Source organism: Elgaria multicarinata, chromosome 6 (assembly GCF_023053635.1).
Source record: "Elgaria multicarinata webbii isolate HBS135686 ecotype San Diego chromosome 6, rElgMul1.1.pri, whole genome shotgun sequence".
NCBI lineage: Eukaryota > Metazoa > Chordata > Lepidosauria > Squamata > Anguidae > Elgaria > Elgaria multicarinata.
Genome location: NC_086176.1, coordinates 118,631,452 through 118,651,727, shown reverse-complemented (window position 1 = coordinate 118,651,727; position 20,276 = coordinate 118,631,452). Strand labels below are relative to the sequence as shown.

The 20,276-nt window shown below is 44.9% G+C and overlaps 1 protein-coding gene across 1 annotated transcript in view; it reads right to left on the bottom strand.

The window, feature by feature from the left end:
* Window positions 1-20,276, bottom strand: part of DNAI1 (dynein axonemal intermediate chain 1) — a 211,084-nt gene that overhangs the window by 142,123 nt on the left and 48,685 nt on the right. The window contains exons 10-12 of the mRNA XM_063128314.1: window positions 13,095-13,179; window positions 10,388-10,505; window positions 5,118-5,161 (exon numbers count right to left, since the gene is read on the bottom strand). Coding sequence (XP_062984384.1) covers window positions 5,118-5,161; window positions 10,388-10,505; window positions 13,095-13,179 — 247 coding nt within the window. The remainder of the gene's footprint in view (window positions 1-5,117; window positions 5,162-10,387; window positions 10,506-13,094; window positions 13,180-20,276) is intronic.

The window sequence follows — 20,276 nt, the reverse complement described above, 5'->3', positions numbered from 1 at the left end:
CCCCCACAAAACTCTCTTTCTTCCCCCACAAATAACCCAGCAGCTCCGCCCCGCGCTTACCCTAAAGGCCTGACCACAACCAGCCAAGCTCACCAAACTCCTTTGCCTGGCCTGGGACTCAGGTAGCCTGAGCAGAGCACGTGCGCCTTTCCTCGCGGTTGTTCCTCTTCTACGCAGGTGCAGGCGGAATAAGGTGAGCCACGGTGAGTGACTCAGGTGAGCCTGTGGAGGAGCGGTGAGGCTCTGGAAAAGGCACCAAATAGATGCGTCTTTTTCTCTGCTGCTGCTGCTCCACTGAGCAGGCTCAAGGCACCATTTTGGAGGTCAGAATTTCTCTGGCCAGCTGGACCAGGAATCTGGAATTCTTGCCCAGCCGGTCAGGACATTTCAGAATCTCCTGGAAATCGGGACATTCCTGGTTTTCCGGGACATATGGCAACCCTGTGTATGATGGATGGGAGAAGAGGCAGAGACATAGCTGCTGCCACACATTTAGACCACAGTGATCCTTAACGCCACCGAGGAAGTGGCGGCTGGTGGCAGCGGTTGCTGTGGCTGCTGCTGCTCCTCCTCCTCGGTGGCAGGAAGTCAGGCATCCACAGCGAAATCTGCAACCACTGGAGGCTGCTAATCCCTGTCAAAGCCCCTCCCTTGGGATTCGCTGCACTTCTGCTTCCTCACATCCTTTATAGTTATTCTCCTACTGTTTAAAAAAAAATGCCATGGGTTGGGACTACATTATTGGCCAATTAAAAATGAAATTGATATACAGGTTGGCCCGGAAGAAATTAAGCAAAATATCGGAGAACTTAAATGACTAAAACGGCAATCAAGCTGCCGGCTAGGATTAATGACACGCTCCAACCATTATTCTCCGTGTGCTATATTTGTCCGAGGGCCGCACCGTCTAATTCGGGCCATCCGTTTTAACACGTAGCGCCACCGCGCCTAGCCATGTTTTCCGTTTAGGAAATGTATTAGTACAGGGGATTACATTGGCACATTGGTTAAGTCTGATTTACAGAGGCTAATTTGTGACCCTGAGCAATCAGGCAGGAGAGTTTCCAGCCTGCTCTAATGATTGCGCTCATGGGGACGGCTTTACATCACCAGGCCAGAATTTCTGTCAACGGGGAATGCCTCCCCTTTCCCCTTGCGGGCAACTCACGGCTGCTCCACACAACACAAAGAGAAGTTACGCCCGGCCCAATATCCAGTGCAGTTCAAAAACAGCTCAACACACAGCCAAGTGGCCATCAGATTAAAGCTGCTGTTGTCAACCAAGACTTCAGCAGTTACCTGCTTTATGTATTTGCCTTCTGAAGTAGAAGTGAATGCTTTTTCTTAAATAGAAAAAACTCCAAGCCGGACAGAGTAGTTTGGCGGATGCTGATGGATTTGTATAAGGAACGCTGGTACAGAAAACTTTGCTCACCTTTTGTCTGAGTGTCTCATCTCTGAAATGGGACCACAGTGAGAGTGATCTTAAAGCCATATGAATGATTTTAGCTAGATTAACAAACTAGCTAAAAGTGGGCTAGATGGAACAACTATTAGGTGGATTCACAATTGGCTACAGAATCGGACTCAAAGAGTACTTATCAATGGAACCTTCTCAAACTGGGGAGAGGCAACGAGTGGGGTGCCGCAGGGCTCAGTCCTGGGCCCAGTGCTCTTCAACATTTTTATTAATGAGTTGGACGAGGAGGTGCAGGGAACGCTGATCAAATTTGCAGATGACACAAAATTGGGTGGGATAGCTAACACCCTGGAAGACAGAAACAAACTTCAAAGTGATCTTGATAGGCTGGAGTGCTGGGCTGAAAACAACAGGATGAAATTTAATAGGGATAAATGCCAAGTTCTACATTTGGGAAATAGAAACCAAAGGCACAGTTACAAGATGGGGGATACTTGGCTCAGCAACACTACAAACGAGAAGGAATTGTTGTAGATCGCAAGCTGATTATGAGTCAACAGTGCGATATGGCTGCAAGAAAGGCAAATGCTATTTTGGGCTGCATTAATAGAAGCATAGCTTTCAAATCACGTGAGGTACTGGTTCCTCTCTATTCGGCCCTGGTTAGGCCTCATCTAGAGTATTGCGTCCAGTTCTGGGCTCCACAATTCAAGAAAGATGCAGACAAGCTGGAGCGTGTTCAGAGGAGGGCAACCAGGATGATCAGGGGTCTGGAAACAAAGCCCTATGAAGAGAGACTGAAAGAACTGGGCATGTTTAGCCTGGAGAAGAGAAGATGGAGGGGAGACATGATAGCACTCTTCAAATACTTAAAAGGTTGTCACACAGAGGAGGGCCAGGATCTCTTCTCGATCCTCCCAGAGTGCAGGACACGGAATAACGGACTCAAGTTAAAGGAAGCCAGATTCCAGCTGGACATCAGGAAAAACTTCCTGACTGTTAGAGCAGTGCGACAATGGAATCAGTTACCTAGGGAGCTGGTGGGCTCTGGACAACCATCTGTCGGGGATGCTTTAGGGTGGATTCCTGCATTGAGCAGGGGGTTGGACTCGATGGCCTTGTAGGCCCCTTCCAACTCTGCTATTCTATGATTCTATGATAACTATGGCAGAACTTTCTGAAGTATTGAGCTGAGTCCTACTCAATAACACTTCTATCCCATGGAGCAGAGAGAGAGAGAGAGAGAGAGAGAGAAACCATCCTGCTGACTCTTCAGTTTGGGTTGAAAGTTGTGATGGTTTTTACCCAGAAAAGTGATGTATAATTCGATGAAGAAGAGGAGGAGAAAGAGGAGGAGAAAGAGGGGGAGAAAGAGGAGCAGCAGCTCAGTTCCTCACCCAGTGAGAAATTACATGATCAAGAGAAAATGGAATTAGAAAGACACATACACCCTATAAGACCTTGAGCTCTGGTTCTTGGTCATTCGTTCCATAGATGGGATGGACCTGGAGCTTATCAATGGAAGCCAGAAAGTTGTAGGTGGTAGCATTGGTGGAACAATCTTTACATGTCAAGTGCTTAATCTTTCCATGCCCCGTGATACTCCAGCTGGAATAAGTGTCCAGGAGCAAAATGTGGATGCGCATGGCTACCAACGACAAGACAGAATGCCACTGATTAGAATGAAAATAAAGCAGTTTCTCTTGAGAGAGCTGGAAAGGTTTAGGCAGAACTAACAAAGTACAAGGGCAGCATGAAGTTACTTTGACTTTTGAGTTTGATATTTTTTAGCAGCATGAGGAGGAAACAGAACAAACTAGACTCCAGAGCCTCGTCAGTGCCACGGTGTGGGCACGTTACACCAGGCAGCTGCGCTGGGGGGCAGACCAGAGGCAAAGGCCTGTTCCACGCCTCCCTGGGATTGGCTGTAACTTAAGGTCAGGTAGCAATGCAACAATCGATATTGCCAACAGCGAGCGCAGCTGGCTCAGCAAAGGAAAAGCGCAGAAAGCACAGCACTATTTGGATATTTATTTTATTTATTTATTTCATTTCATTTCTATATGAATTGGCCCTCCCCTCCCGAAGCCTAGAGGCAGATAGAGCTGTACAAAATCACGTACAGTGTGGAGAGGGAGACATTTTTCTCCCTTTCTCAAAATACTAGAACCCAATGGGGTCACCCCATGAAGCTGATTGGTGGGAGATTCAGGACACATAAAAAGAAGTCCTTCTTCACACAGCACAGAGTTAAACTCTGGAACTCACTACCACAAGATGTAGTGATGGCCACCCGTTTGGATGGCTTTAAAAGGGGGTTGGATCAATTCCTGGAGGTGAAGGCTATCCATGGCTACTAGCCCTGATAGTTGTGTGCTGTCTCCAGGATTCGAGGCAGTAAGCCTGTGTGCACCAGTTGCTGGGGAACATGGGTGGGAGGGTGCTGTTGCACCATGTCCTGCTTTGCTGGTCCCTGGTTGACAGCTGCTTGTGAACAGAGTGCTGGACTAGATAGACCCTCAGTCTGATCCAGCAGGGCTCTTCTTATGTTCTTATGCTTGGTTTTATTATGTGGCCCTATTGCAGCCTTCCTCAACCTGGGGTGCTCCAGATGTGTTGGACTGCATCTCCAGGCTGGGGCATTCTGGGAGTTGTAGTCCAACACATCTGGAGCGCCCCAGGTTGAGGAAGGCTGCCCTATTGTGTGCCGTAATATCAGAGCTGCTCGATTGGTTGTTGACTTCCAATACCAGGCAATACTCAATGTGCTTATATCTGGTTTGAGAGCAATGGGGTTTGTCACTCTTTCCTGTACTGTTAGTTATCCTACGTCTTTTATTTCCCAAATGTCCTAACTCTGCAATGGCTACTTCCCTTGGTAGCATTCTGCTGCTGATACATTATGCTTTCATCATCTCCGGGCTGATTTGGATAAAACCCTTTTTGTTTCAGACTGCTGTACTTAAACGTCTAGGTGATGTTTTTACTGACGTTGTTCTTAGTGTTCTGTTTTTAGATCTAATGGTAGAATGGCTAGCTAAATGATGTGATTTTCTTGTTTGCGTACTGCTCTTTTAATTTGTTATTGTCTTTGTTGTTTACTTTGCTTATTAGCTGTATTGTTGATGTGGGTTTCACTGATTTTGATTTTGATTTTAATTTCTTGCATGCTGCCTTGAGAAAATCTTTTCCAGAGGGATGGCTGCGTTAAGTCTATTGCAGCAAAACCGACGAAGAGTCGTGTGGAACCTTAAAGACCAACACTTATTCTGGCATTAGCTTTTGTGGGCACTGTCCACTTCATGAGATGCAAAACACTGTCCGCTTCAACATTCATCTAATGCAGTGGACAGTGTCCACAAAAGCTGATGCCATGGGCGGGAGGGTGCTGTTGCACTCAAGTTCTGCTTTGTTGGCCCCTGTGTGAACAGAGTGCTGGACTAGATGGACCCTCAGTCTGATCCAGCATCAGGGCACTTCCTATGTTCTTACGTTCTTATGTTCAGATAACAACAAGAATATGCAGCCCCAATAGCAGGTGCAGAGAGGGAAAGTGTGAGATGACCACCGTGTAAAGAACGGGCACGTTTGGTCCCAGAGGAAGCCCATTTGCCTTGCCAGGCACCACATTTGAAAAGCTTTCCTTATAACAGCAACTACGAGGAATCTCAATAACCTTATTTCCGACCAAACTTACAAGATCCATGTCCCACGATAAACAAGTCCTTGTATTTGGGGTTCCTGTAGGAAAGAGAAGTATACAGCCATCTCAGTAATCTGACTGTAATGCATAGCATTTCACAACAGCAGTTTTTGCTTCAAATACTTATATTATGGCCACGAAAGGATCTCGGGGCGGCGGGGGGGGTGGGGGTGGGGGAGGTGAATGAGGACTGCAGGCCTGGACAACTCTACACACCAGCAGCCATGCATACACAAACCAGTGAATCATAGAATCGTAGAGTTGGAAGGGGCCTATAAGGCCATCGAGTCCAACCCCCTGCTCAATGCAGGAATCCACCTTAAAGCATCCCTGACAGATGGTTGTCCAGCTGCCTCTTAGAATCATAGAACAGCAGAGTTGAAAGGGGCCTATAAGGCCATCGAGTCCAACCCCCTGCTCAATGCAGGAATCCACCTTAAAGCATACCTGACAGATATGTTTTTAACTGTATTTATTCTGTTTTTATTTTCATTTTACCTTGTACACCGCTCTGAAATTTTTCAATGTGGAGCGGTATATAAATATTCTAAATAAATAATAAATAAATAAATAAATGGCTGTCCAGCTGCCTCTTGAAGGCCTCTAGTGTGGGAGAGGCCACAACCTCCCTAGGTAACTGGTTCCATTGTCGTACTGCTCTAACAGTCAGGAAGTTTTTTCTGATGACCAGTGTTTCAACATGGCCCTTGTGCTCATAACTCAGGCACTTTGGAAAATTCCTCTCAAATGCTTCAGTTTGATGACCTTCACTCAGTATTTATGCATGTGGAGCACTGATCCAGATTTATATCCCTTTATCACTTTCAATATGTTATTTGATATTAGAGGCCTGAATCACTTCCTGATTTCGCTCTCCAAAGTATCTAGCTTTGTCTGTCAGAAGGGCTTATAGCAGCCTTTCTCAACCTGGGGCGCTCCAGATGTGTTGGACTACAACTCCCAGAATGCCCCAGCCAGCTCTGCTGGCTGGGGCATTCTGGGAGATGCAGTCCAACACATCTGGAGTGCCCCAGGTTGAGAACCACTGGCTTATAGGATGCTCGAAGCTGGGAGCTCGTTCACCTCACAAGGTATACGGTGTGTTATGATCAAAGTTTGCTTTGAGATGGAGGCATCGTCTGCTATAAAAAGGACCAATGCTCAGTGGTGCCTGTTTTGCACACAGATGGTTTAATCTCTGGCATCTACCATTGAAAAGGATTTAATAGAAGATGATGTGAAAAACCTTCTGCCACAGATTCTGTGGGGCAACGTAGCATCAGAATAGTCAAAGCAAGGCTAGATGGATGAATCATTTAACCTGGTATAAGACATTACCATGTCTCTAAAGAAGATGAACACTGGCATCCTGGCTAAAAAATGGGGACATTTCCTGGACGACCATTAAATTCAGGCATCCCTATTGATAGAATTAATCGGGACTAATCAGGTAAAATGCTTCCCAACATTTGGAGTGCATTTTGATTTAAAGATTATTTGGTCATCATGATTTGTGGAGAGGACTATAGAAAGAGCCGTGGTCCATCTAGCCCAGCACTGTTGACACTGGCTCAGTTCACACAACACTTTTCTCCACGCAGTGTGAAAACTCCACTCAACGGTGGAGTTTTTAGGAGGTTCTCACCACACAACGTGTTCCAACTCCACTGCTGTGTGAATGTGGGCTCCCGTGGAGTCGAGTAAAACTCAACATAGCGTTTGATTGACAGTTCCTCTGCCCTCCCTCCTCCCCCCCCCCCGATGCTATCCCTTCAGCCTTTGCTGTGAAAAAACAACCCCAGCAGCTCTCCTAGAGCGGCACTTCCTCCTTCGGCCGCTCTAGCCAGGGAAACGCCACTCAATGCAGCAAGAAACTCCACGGAGCCCTCCAGACAACACGGAACACAACAGTTGGGCAGGAACTCTCATCTGCATGGTGTGGATATTCAGGGTGGAGTATTTTTCAACCCAAAACAACCTCCATCATGGGGTGGAGTTTCCCTGCCAGACAACACATTTCTCAACGGTGGTGCAACAACTCCACCGTGGAGTTCTAAAACCATTGTTGAGAACAGAGCCACTGACCGGCAGCAATAGCTCCCCAGGGAGGATTCTTTCCTAACCCTACATGGAGATGCTGCTGGGGGTTGAACCGGGGGGGGGGGCTTCTGCAGGCAAAACAGGGGCTCCACTGAGCCACAGCCCTTCTCTTGTCGGGGAGGGGGTGTTTCTTGCTCAGGAGTATGCTTATCAATCAAGAGCATTTGCTAATTATTTTTCCTTAAGTTGATAGTTTCCTGCGAACTCATGCATGTCTTTTTAATATGTAACCAGAACTAATTAACTAATTTATCATCATAAGTTTCATCATAAGTTTATTGTGCTAGCCGAAGGCCATGACAAATGCATCCATAGAAGAGCATACAACTATAAAAGTACACAATAGAATTAACTAATTTAACTATTGGGTGATTTTTTTAAAAATAGTAAATCTCATTTATGTACTCCAAACATGAATATGCCTTAGTGCCAGTAACATAGGAAACTATCCATTGTCCTGGTTCACACATAACATTAACCTGTGGTTTGTTGCCCGGCAACATGTTGTCTGGCAGATGTTTGCAACATGCAATCATCTGTTGTCTAGCAGATGATCAAACAAACCATGGTTTGTGTTCTCTATCCCTGGCTTGTTTCTTTCCCTACTCCTTCCCACCTCTCTCCCTGTATCCCAAACACTTTTGCAGCACTGTTGTACTGGAATTAGTACTGTAGTACTAGATTGGCTGGTTCTTTTTTCAACGCTTGTCTGCCACCTCTGTAGCCTAGTGAAACAACCCATGAACAATCCATGGCTCTGGGTTTATTAATTAATTGATTTATTTATTACATTTCTATACCGCCCAATAGCTGGAGCTCTCTCGGCGTTTCACAAAAATTAAAAACATTCAAAGCAAAAACAGTATGAAACCATAATATAAAATACAATATAAAAGCTCAACCTGATAAAAACAGCAATGCAAAATTACAAATTTAAAACACCAAGTTAAAATTTATTTATAGACTGTTAAAATGCTGAGAGAATAAAAAGGTCTTCACCTGGCGTCTAAAAGCATATAATGTAGGTGCCAAGCGAACCTCCTTAGGGAGCTCATTCCACAGCCAGGGTGCCACAGCAGAGAAGGCCCTCCTCCTGGTAGCCACCTGCCTCACTTCCTTTGGCAGGGGCTCACAGAGAAGGACCCCCTGAGAATGACCTTAGGGTGCGGGCAGGTACATATGGGAGGAGGCGTTCCTTCAGATAACCTGGCCCCAAGCTGTTTAGGGCTTTAAATGTTAATACCAGCACTTTGAATCGGGCCCAGACTTGGACTGGCAGCCAATGAAGCTGGAAAAGGACTGGCGTGATGTGGTCTCGCCGGCCAGTCCCTGTTAGTAAACGTGCTGCCCTGTTTTGTACCAGTTGAAGTTTCCAGACCGTTTTTCAAAGGCAGCCCCACATATAACACATTGCAGTAATCCAAACGAGAGGTTATCAGAGCATGGATAACTGTAGCTAGACTATCTCTGTCCATCACACCTAATGACAACCCATGCTTTAAATAATACAGACAACAGTGGCCTGTTAGTGCGGCTGGGTTCGCACAACACGACAACACATACCATGGGGGTTAGTGTCTTCATTACAGGGGAAATGTTTTGAATAAAGTCAACCAAGCTTTATGTAAAACACCAAGAATCCCTGCCAATACTCTCTTTCGCTGCATGTGTGTCCACTTGGGGAGAACCCCATGGCTCTAAGGTGGAGCTGTCAGAAGGATCAGAGATCGCAATGTTGTGCTTCCTTCCTTTTTGAAAATGGGGCCCTTTTTCACTGGGGACAAGGGGGGTGGAGGGAAAGGTGTGAGATGAATAGGTACAGTTCTGGAAGATCTCTACTATTATCCGTCTCATGCTTTTCAAACGTAAGGAAAACTGAGCTCATACTAAATCGTTCTATGGACCAACTGAACATTTATGTATTTATTGCCAAGACATCTGCTAGACAACTAATTGGATTTTATATAAATATCTGCATTGATTAATCAAGGGATTACATTTACATATTGCAATGGGCAGATTTTTATTTTCAGGAGTCTGAGCAAAGGCATAAATTTTAGAATTTCATTGCACCTGTAGAGTGAGTATTTTAAGTGTAAACCAAAGGACTTAATTTTACTAAGTAATATACACAATTTTCTGTTATCCGCTTGTGCTCAGAATATGATCTAAATCCCCACACCCAAAAGTGGCTGGAGCGATATCAAATCGTGCACTAAATCAATGGTTCCCAATTGGTGGTCCGTGGACCCCAGGGGGTCCGTGTAACCCACCCAGGGGGTCCGTGGCACCATTCACATATTCACCATTCATTTCTGGAGTCCACTGACGACGAATTCCTACCAGAAGTAAAATATAACATCACTGAGCACCTGCGACTAGCTTCAGGGATTACTTCCCTGCACCTAATCCTGAAAACTCATGGAGAAGGAATCCTTTTGAATGTGGTGATGTACAACTAACAATCCTATCTGTGGAAGAGCAAGATGCACTTGTTGACGTGGCTTGTGATGGTTCATTGAAATCATTTTTCAAAGAATATAGACGGGACCTATTCTGGGTGACGGTTTTTCCTGATTATAAGAAGTTAGGTGAAAAAGCTTTGAAACATCTAGTTCCCTTTTGTTCCACATATCTTTGGGAACAAACATTTTCGACATTTTGTTATATGAAGAACAAGCATAGAAATCGGCTCGATGTTGATCCAGATTTGAGATTAAAGTTAGGAAATACTGAACTGGACGTGGAAGGGATTGTTCGGGACAAAAAGAGGCATGATTTCTCCCATCACATTCAGGTTTAGTAGCTGCTAGACAGGTCATAATTTATTCAATTGTAAACTAGATGTAAGTAAAATTAAATTTGTCTTTATATTCCTAACTAAATCATTGTCAATTTTGCATGGTAATATCACAAATTTTATGGTCTGTTTTTTCAGTTTACCTAAAATCCTTTGCTTATTAGGGGCTACCCCTTATTTTCTCCAAAAAAATTGCTTTGCACAGGTAACTACCATAGAGATAACAATTTTTTTCAAAAGTAGGAGGTCCGTGGCTTGGCATTTAAAAAACAAGGGGTCCGCAGCACTTAGCTAATTGGGAACCACTGCACTAAATGATTCACCCATCTCCCCTACGACGAAAAGATGCAAGGCATATACTCACCAGCAGAGGGCAGTGACTGCCAGCCTCTTGGCTTTATCGTACTGAAACTTCCACAAGGGTAGGAGGGTCCCCAGGTTGTCTCTGTATTCGTCAGAGGTATCTTCGTAGTATTTAAAGTCTAGCGCAGGGAAAGAAAGACATTCAGAATGGGGGGCTTTGCCTGCGTGGGGCATGGCAAAGGTAATCAATGATGAGTGCCAGTTTTCACTTTAATATTCTACTCAAGTGTGCATCATTTTAGACAGACAGACAGACAGACAAAGAAAAAAATAGAGAAACACACCATCAGGATTTAGTGCAGCCACAATAAAATGACTCCAAGTACCCCCACACCCTAAATTGTACTGCTGGAATGAAGGAAGCTTGGAGTAAACAGGAGCGGGATAAGAACGTAAGAATAGCCCTGAGGCTGGATCAGACCAAGGGTCCTTCTAGTCCAGCACTCTGTTCATAGAATCATAAAATCATAGAATAGCAGAGTTGGAAGGGGCCTACAAGGCCATCGAGTCCAACCCCCTGCTCACTGCAGGAATCCACCCTAAAGCATCCCTGACAGAGGGTTGTCCAGCTGCCTCTTGAAGGCCTCTAGTGTGGGAGAGCCCACAACCTCCCTAGGTCACTGGTTCCATTGTCATACTGCTCTAACAGTCAGGAAGTTTTTCCTGATGTCCAGCTGGAATCTGGCTTCCTGTCACTTGAGCCCGTTCTGTGTCCTGCACTCTGGGAGGATCGAGAAGAGATCCTGGCCCTCCTCTGTGTGACAACCTTTTAAGTATTTGAAGAGTGCTATCATGTCTCCCCTCCATCTTCTCTTCTCCAGGCTAGACATGCCCAGTTCACACAGTGGCCCACCAGCCATCAGCCAGGGATGAACAAGGCAGGACGTGATGCAACAGCACCCTCCCACCCATGTTCCCCAGCATGGGTTTTTGTGGTTTTAATTTCTGTAAACCGCCCAGAGAGCTTCGGCTATTGGGAGGTATAAAAATGCAATAAATAAATAAATAAATAAATTGCAGTGAAATGACACATTGAAATTGCGCAGCTTTGCGATATGGCTTTGAGTTGACAGCTGCATCATATAAACCACAGAGCGCAACTGTGCAGCCACGACAGCGTATATATACAGCATATAGACAGGGCCTTGGTTAAATCCCAGTAGGTCAGTCACTGACCATAAGACCCGTAGGAATTTTGAGGTGGACAAGTTTTCTCTTCAAATGCTCTTATATTATATTTGTACATCAAAATATAAATATCTTTTGTCAGGAAATAACTAGATAATTTTTTTAAAAATGGTTTTAATACTAGCAAAACAGAGTCAAAAGGAAGCTCGTAGTCTTGGCTTTATATTTTATTCCTCGCTCTCCTTTATTCCTCATATTGAGGCAGTAGCTAAATCCTGTCGTTTTTTCCTGTATAATATTGCCAGGATTCGATCATTTTTGTCTGTCTCTTCTGCCAAGACTCTTGTTCATGCATTAGTTATTTCTCGGTTGGACTACTGCAACCTTCTTCTCACTGGCCTTCCTTCTTCTCACATCAGTCTGTTGGTTTCTGTCCACCACTCTGCTGCTAAGATCATCTTCTTGGCTCGCCGCTCTGACCATGTTACTCCACTTCTGAAATCTCTTCATTGGCTTCCAATTCACTTCAGATTCCAATATAAACTTCTCCTGTTGACCTACAAAGCTTTTCATGGTCTAGCTCCTTCCTATCTCTCCTCTCTCATCTCACACTATTGCCCCGCTCGTGCTCTTCGCTCCTCTGATGCCATGTTTCTCGCCTGCCCAAGGGTCTCTACTTCCCTTGCTCGGCTTCGTCCATTTTCTTCTGCTGCCCCTTATGCCTGGAACGCTCTTCCAGAACATTTGAGAACTACAAGTTCAACCGCAGCTTTTAAAGCTCAGCTAAAAACTTTTCTTTTTCCTAAAGCTTTTAAAACTTGATTTTGTTCTGACTTTATACTGTTAGTTTTACCTACCCAGTGCCTGTTTACCCTACCCTGTGCCTGTTTACCCTACCCTGTGCCTGTTTGCATTCTCTTCCCCTCCTTATTGTTTTATTATGATTTTATTAGAATGTAAGCCTATGCGGCAGGGTCTTGCTATTTACTGTTTTACTCTGTACAGCACCATGCACATTGATGGTGCTATATAAATAAATAAATAAATAATAATAATAAAATAGTCAAAATATTCACATTCAAATGTCCTAGAGGAGTAAAAATAGTCTTATCTAATAGGAAATTGTATAAGGAATCCAAAAAACATGTCGTATTTAGTATAGGTATACTGACAAGAACAGAATATTACGAAATTCAGTATTAGCTACTGCGCGTATATGCCCAAAACAAAATGGCATCCTACAAAATTTACGCCCGGTTTGCCAGATGTCTACCCAAAATTTTACCCTTCCTTCAGGCATGCCCTAACAGCATTTGAAGAGAAAACTTGTCCACCTCAAAATTCCTACGGGTCTTATGGTCATTGACTGTATTACAGTGCAAAACGGAACCCTGTTTAAGTTGGAGAATTCTGGTTTGTGCTGTATTCACTAGTGCTCATGAGTAACCTCTAAGAAAAAAAGAACAGCGTGGGCTGGATTGTACACGTGTAGAGACCTGAATAAAAGCTCAAAATCAAACATAGGGGCATGGATTGCACAGCCTCACAGAGGTGTCACCTAGCCCGCGAGATTTCATTACCTTGGGCAATATCATCAAAGGTGTTCTGATTGACCATCCGCTCCACTATCTTGGCTGCCTTGGCCACCTTGGTGATGTCATCACTCTGTTGGGGAAAAAAACAACAGAACAAGGAGAAGAAAATGTCACACTTCCAACATACTGGAAGAAGAGGAAGTAGGAACAGGGTCTTTACAGCTGGATTGCCCTGCACCCCCTCCACGTTTTTGGATACTGAACCTCTGTACTGTCAAGGCCCTGTTGCAGGGGGAGGGGGCGGCCTCCCTCCGTCCCTCCCCTGCCTTTCAGACAAGATGTGACCCCTTCCATTGGAACACTTATATGTGTGGCCAACAAAGGCCTATTTCTCTCTCAGTGTCGTCATCATCATCATCATCATCATCATCATCATCATCATCATCATTTCTTACCCGCCTCTCCCTTTGGATCGAGGCGGGGAACAACATTAGTACAGAAATCAACAGATCTTTTAAAACTCTTGATTTTACATTGTCTGGGTAGGCCTGCTGGAAAAGGCTAGTCTTCAAAGCTGCCTTAAAATCATATAGAGAGTTAATTTTACGAATCTGGTCCAGCAGGCCATTCCACAATCCAGGGGCGACAGAAGAAAAGGTCCTCTGGGAAACTGATGTCAGCCTAGTTTTGGCTGACTGAAGTAAGTTCTCTCCAGAGGACCTGAGTGTGCGGGGTGGACTGTATGGCAGAAGGCGATCCCGCAGGTAACCTGGACCCAAACCATTTAGGGATTTAAAGGTAATGACCAACAGGTAATGACCTGACTATTAGAGCAGTACGACAATGGAATCAGTTCCCTAGGGAGGTTGTGGGCTCTCCCACACTCGAGGCCTTCAAGAGGCAGCTGGACAACCATCTGTCAGGGATGCTTTAGGGTGGATTCCTGCATTGAGCAGGGGGTTGGACTCGATGGCCTTGTAGGCCCCTTCCAACTCTGCTATTCTATGATTCTATGAACACTTCGTACTTTGCCCAGAAACTAATTGGCAGCCAGTGGAGTGATTTTAATGTCATGCCTAGCCCTGCTCCCCCTGGGTTGGAAGAAGTTGTTTCAGGTGATCAATCAGAATCAGACTCTTAAGTAGAGGAGACGGCGCCAGAAACAGGCCAGATTATACCAATGGGGGAGGCAGCTCTCACGGGCTCTCCACCAGCTGGAATGAACCTTCTCCAGAGCTTATCTCCTCAAGTGTAAACAACACACAATCAGTGGGGAGCCAGTATTCTTCCGAGGGGGAGGGCACGAAGAGGCTAGCCGATCCTAGAGTACGCTGCAGACTAAAATGGGCGGAGCTAAAGGAAGGTGAGCGAAAGTCAGCCCGGCTGGCATCTTGGCAGAAGCTGCATCACTACTAGTCTCTGAAGTTTAACACTCTTGGGAAAGGGCTTTCCATTCTTCTTGAAATGACAATTGCCTCACTTAGTTTGCATAGTTTTGCCTAGGGGGAAGTTCCTAGAGATTAGACTCCCTTCAGGTGGGAAGAGATGTTTATTGCTTGAATAAAGCCTTGTGGATTACTTAGCAGGCCTCGTTATTGCCTCCCAAGAAGGCAGGAGGTCTTGGGAAACATGACTCAGGTGGTCCACCTGCATCTGAGCTGTACCGCGTTAGATGGTGGATGGAGGCTCACATGACTGAATGCTCTTCCATTCCAAAGCAGCATCTTTCCGACAGGTAGAAAATTAATGTGCTAGAGAGAAGGGTTCTAGACTAGCCTTCTCCTGAGTTTTCTATGTGGAGGTGGGGAGGTTGTCTTCAGGAGCATTCAGCTACGTGCGGGTTGAAGACCAGTTCTTGTGGTAGGAAAGAACACATGGATTCAGATGATGACAGGCTAATTTAACTCTGCGCTGTGTGAAGAAGTACTTCCTTTTATTTGCCCTGGATCTCCCACCAATCATCTTCATGGGATATAACCCCATTGGGTGCTAATATTTTGAGAGAGGGGAAAAAGTGTCTCCCTATGCATATTCTCCATACTATGCATAATTTTGTACCCCTCTATCATGTCTCTCCTTAGCCTCCTTTTTTCCAAGCTAAACAATCCCAGCTGTTGCCACCTTCCTTCATAGGGGAGATGCTCCAGCCCCTGGATCATTTCAGTTGCCCTTTTCTGCACTTTTTCCAGCTCTATAATATCCTTTTTTCAGGTGTGGTGACCAGAACCGTACACCGTATTCTAAGTATGGTCGCACCATAGATTAATATAAGGGCAGTATGATACTGGCCGTTTTATTCTCAATTCCTTTTCTTATAATGCCTAACATGGAGTTTGCCTTCGTTACAGCGCCCGCACATTGGGTGGACATTTTCATCAAGCTGTCCACCACAACCCAAAGATCTCTTTCTTGTTCAGTCACTGCCAGCTCAGATTTATTTATTTATTTATTATTTATTGCACTTATATACCGCTCCCATAGCCAGGGCTCTCTGGGCGGTTTATAGAAATTCTAAAATTAAGATTAAAATGAGTATACAAAATTTAAAATTCTAAAACACAGAACATACACACATAAAGCATTAAAAACTGTTAAAAATAAACATGTGGGTAATTAAGATGTGCTGCCATATGCCTGGGCAAAGAGGAAAGTCTTAACCTGGCCCCAGAAAGATAGCAGCCATTGGCGCCAGGAGAGCCTCGTCAGGGAGATCATTCCATAGTCTGGGGGCCACCACTGAAAAGGCCCTGTCCCTCGTTGCCATACTCCGAGCCTCTCTTGGAGTAGGCACCCGGAGGAGGACCTTAGCTGTTGAATGTAGTGACCGGGTATATTCACGTCAGGAGAGGCGTTCCATCAGGTATTGTGGTTCCAAGCCGTGTAAGGCTTTATGGGTCAAAACCAGCACCTTGAATTGGGCTCAGAAACATACAGGCAGCCAGTGCAAGCCGACCAGAGCAGGTGTTATATGGTCGAAACTTCTGGTTCCTGAAATCAATCTGGCCGCTGCATTTTGCATGAGCTGCAGCTTCCGAACTGTCTTCAAAGGCAGCCCTACGGAGAGTGCATTGCAGTAATCTAACTTGGAGGTTACCAGAGCATGGACAACTGAAGCCAGGTTATCCCTGTCCAGATAGGGGCGTAGCTGGGCCACCAACCGGAGTTTGTAGAAGGCACTCCGTGCCACTGAGGTCACCTGAGCCTCAAGTGACAATGATGGATCTAAAAGAACCCCCAAGCTACGAACCTGCTCCTTCAGGATGAGTGCAATCCCATCCAGAACCGGTAGGACACCCCCACCACCACCATTCTGTCTCATTAGGTTATACTTGAAGTTGGGTTTTTTTGCCCCAACATGCATCACTTTATACTTGCTTACATTGAACCGCATCTGCCATTTGGACGCCCACTCCCCCAGCTTAGAGAGATCCCTTTGGAGCTCTTCACAATCCCTTTGTGTTTTAACAACCTTAAATAATTTGGTGTCATCAGCAAATTTGGCCACTTCACTGCTGACTCCTAATTCTAGATCATTTATGAACAAGTTGAAAAGAATGGGTCCCAATACCGATCCCTGTATAACCCCACTATTTACTTCCATCCATCGGGAGAATTAGCCATTTATCCGTACTCTCTGCTTTGTGTTCTTTAACCAGTTACTGATCCATAAGAGGACCTCTCCTCTTCTAATATTTCTTGTTTCAGTAATATTATTTGTAGCCATAAATCAATTCCAAATTGATCAATTCAAACTCACGATTAATCAATTAAAATTTATTTAATCCATTTGCGGCTGTCATGTATGCCCCTACTGCTCCTGTGTTGGGAGCAGGTGATGCAGGTAATCAATCAGAAACAGATTCTGATTCAGAAGATGCCGAACCAGCGGGGGAGGAAGTTCACACGGGAGAGCCTCCAGTTGCCAATGTGCCCCTTCAAGAGTCTGTCTCCTCAAGGCCAGATCCTATGCTCTCAGGAGACAGGGAGTCAACTTCCGAGGGTGAACATTCCAAAACATTACTTGAATCACCGGAGGTTAAAACGTTCAGCGAGATTAGCACCAAAGAGACAGTCGGAGAGGTTGCGTGAGAAGGCATCTAGGCATCCTTCTCCACCTTGAAGCTTGGGACATTTGAAAAGCCTTTTCTTTCCTTTGAAAGGTCAATTGTTTTGCTTAGTTTGCATAGCGTTGCCTAGGGGGAATTTTCCCATAAAGCTGCCTAGTTTGTGTTACAGAAGTGTGGATTGGCCTAGGAACTTTCCTTGGTTTTGACTCCTTGGGGACGCTTGAGCAGCTACAGCACACGACAGCTTGACCTTTCAAAGGAAAGAAAAGGCTTTTCAAATGTCCCAAGCTACAAGGTGGAGAAGGATGCGTAGACGCCTTCTCACGCAATCTCTACTACTGTTTCTTTGCTGCTAATTTCGCTGAACGTTTTAACTTCTGGCGATTCCTAGCATCAAGTATAATATTGCCAGGATTCGACCATCTCTGTCTGTCTCTTCTGCCAAGACGCTTGTTCATGCACTGGTTATTTCTCGGTTGGACTACTGCAACCTTCTTCTCTCTGGCCTTCCTTCTTCTCACATCAGTCCATTGGTTTCTGTCCACCACTCTGCCGCTAAGATCATCTTCCTGGCTCGCCGCTCTGACCATGTTACTCCACTTCTGAAATCTCTTCATTGGCTTCCAATTCACTTCAGAATCCAATATAAACTTCTCCTGTCGACCTTCAAAGCTTTTCATGGTCTAACTCCTTCCTATCTCTCCTCTCTCATCTCACACTATTGCCCCACTCGTGCTCTTCGCTCCTCTGATGCCATGTTTCTCGCCTGCCCAAGGGTCTCTACTTCCCTTGCTCGGCTTCGTCCATTTTCCTCTGCTGCCCCTTATGCCTGGAACGCTCTTCCAGAACATCTGAGATCCACAAGTTCAATCGCAGCTTTTAAAGCTCAGCTAAAAACTTTTCTTTTTCCTAAAGCCTTTAAAACTTGATGTTGCTTGGACTTTATACTGTTAGTTCTACCCTACCCTGTGCCTGTTTACCCTACCCAGTGCTTGTTTGCATTCTCTTCCCCTCCTTATTGCTTCACTATGATTTTATTAGATTGTAAGCCTATGTGGCAGGGTCTTGCGATTTACTGTTTTACTCTGTACAGCACCATGTACATTGATGGTGCTATATAAATAAATAAATAAATAAATAAATAAATAATAATAATAATAATCAAGTAATGTTTCGGAATGTTCACCCCCGGAAGTTGACTCCCTGTCTCCTGAGAGCATAGGATCTGGCCTTGAGGTGATAGACTCTGGAGGGGGGGCATTCGCAGCTGGAGGCTCTCCCGTGTGAACTTCCTCCCCCACTGGCTCTGAATCAGAATCTGTTTCTGATTTATTACCTGCCTCACCTGCTCCCAACACAGGAGCAGTAGGGGCATACATGACAGTGGCCTATGATAATAACAGTCATGCCCCTCTCAACACTATCCCAGTCCACTTGCTTGAGCTGTGATTTTAGAACTAAATGCCTCAGTTGGCTTCTCCACTTGGGAAGATCCAACTCTGCAATGTTGCCCTCCCTGCTGCGTGATCAAAGGCCCCGATCCTGCAAGGAAGCGCCGAGCCACTGCATAAAGTAGAGTTTCATGGTTGAATGTCAGCAAATTAATGTCCTGAGCCAATTAGGCTACTCCCACAGCAGGAAACTCCCCGTGTGCGGTGCACTGAAGCCATAACTTTCCTCTGATTGGGCTACCCACTGTGATTTATTCCGTATCTTATTGAAACGAATCTTCAGAGGAATTGATATGCCTAATTTATCTTCTTTTAAGATCCATTTGGAATTGATTTTCCCAGCAAATCTTGCTGACTAGGAAGCTCTTGGAGCACTAGGGCTGCCTTACTACCACACTAATTCCTTCCTTCTGGGGATTTTTAGCTACATTATTTTATACAACAACAATAATATTAATGGAAGCATCCGTTATGACTGCATAATGGTCCGGAGCTAGGGAAATAAACGTTCCGGCCCAGCCATGATATTCATTCTCAATAAAACTGTATGTTTATCTCGGAGCAGCAGACCACCTACAGCATATAACTCTTGTTTCATGGTCTTTTAATTACGAAGACACAAACAAACTACAGACGTAAATAATATCCCCAGTGCAGGGGTCTCTGGGAAGCCGGTAAGGGAATCAGTCACGTTGCCAAGAATAAATGTGGTACAACCGAGAAATATAACAGGGGTCTTTAAAGAGGTAGACCAGTTTTCAGTGGGATTTTGGAAGGGCCGGCACCTTACTCCCATGGGCAACCCAAAGAAAGCAACAGGCTGGAGGCTGATCCAGACACCCCCCTTCAAGATAGTCATCACACAGCTGAATGATGCTTCTCCACATTAAAAGCAAAACCAAACCCAAAACCCTCTCTCCCCCTCCCCCAAATTCTACTAAGTCAAAGATTAGGGAGAAGGCTAAATTAACTTTTAACTGCTGGTTTTCTGTGTGCGAGGAGCGTTGTTTATTTATTTATTTATTTATTTATTACATTTTTATACCGCCCAATAGCCGAAGCTCTCTGGGCGTTTCACAAAAATTAAAACCATAATAAAACAACCAACAGTCTAAAAACACACATACAAAATACAGTATAAAAAGCACAACCAGGATAAAACCACGCAGCAGAAATTGACGTGAGATTAAAATACAGAATTTAAATTTAAGTTAAAATTAAGTGTTAAAATACTGAGAGAATAAAAAAGGTCTTCAGCTGGCGACGAAAGGAGTACAGTGTAGGCGCCAGGCGGACCTCTCTGTTATGTAGGGCTGCATTTAATCACACAATCCCCTACCTGGATTCTCAAGGACTCTATGTATTTATGAGATGAATATTCTGTCCCTAACCTGTTGATACATAAAAACTACAGAAATCTCCCATCCCTTTTTCTTCCTTTGCTCCCAAATTTAATCCCTGGTGTAATTTGGCCACTCTGCCCAGCCTGGGACTCTGAGCTCCCAGACAGGCAGAAGATGTTGCTAAGCCAAGTGATTCCCCTGACTCAGCCCGGCAGCTTTCCTAGAAGAATTAATGTTCGAAAACAGTCAAGAGGCAAAGGCTGCAGATACTGACAGTCAAAATGCCGATTTCAGACTTGCCCTGGGAATTAATGAAGCACGCAGAGAAGGCTATAATGGAGCCCCCTGGGGCAATTTCTATTTCCT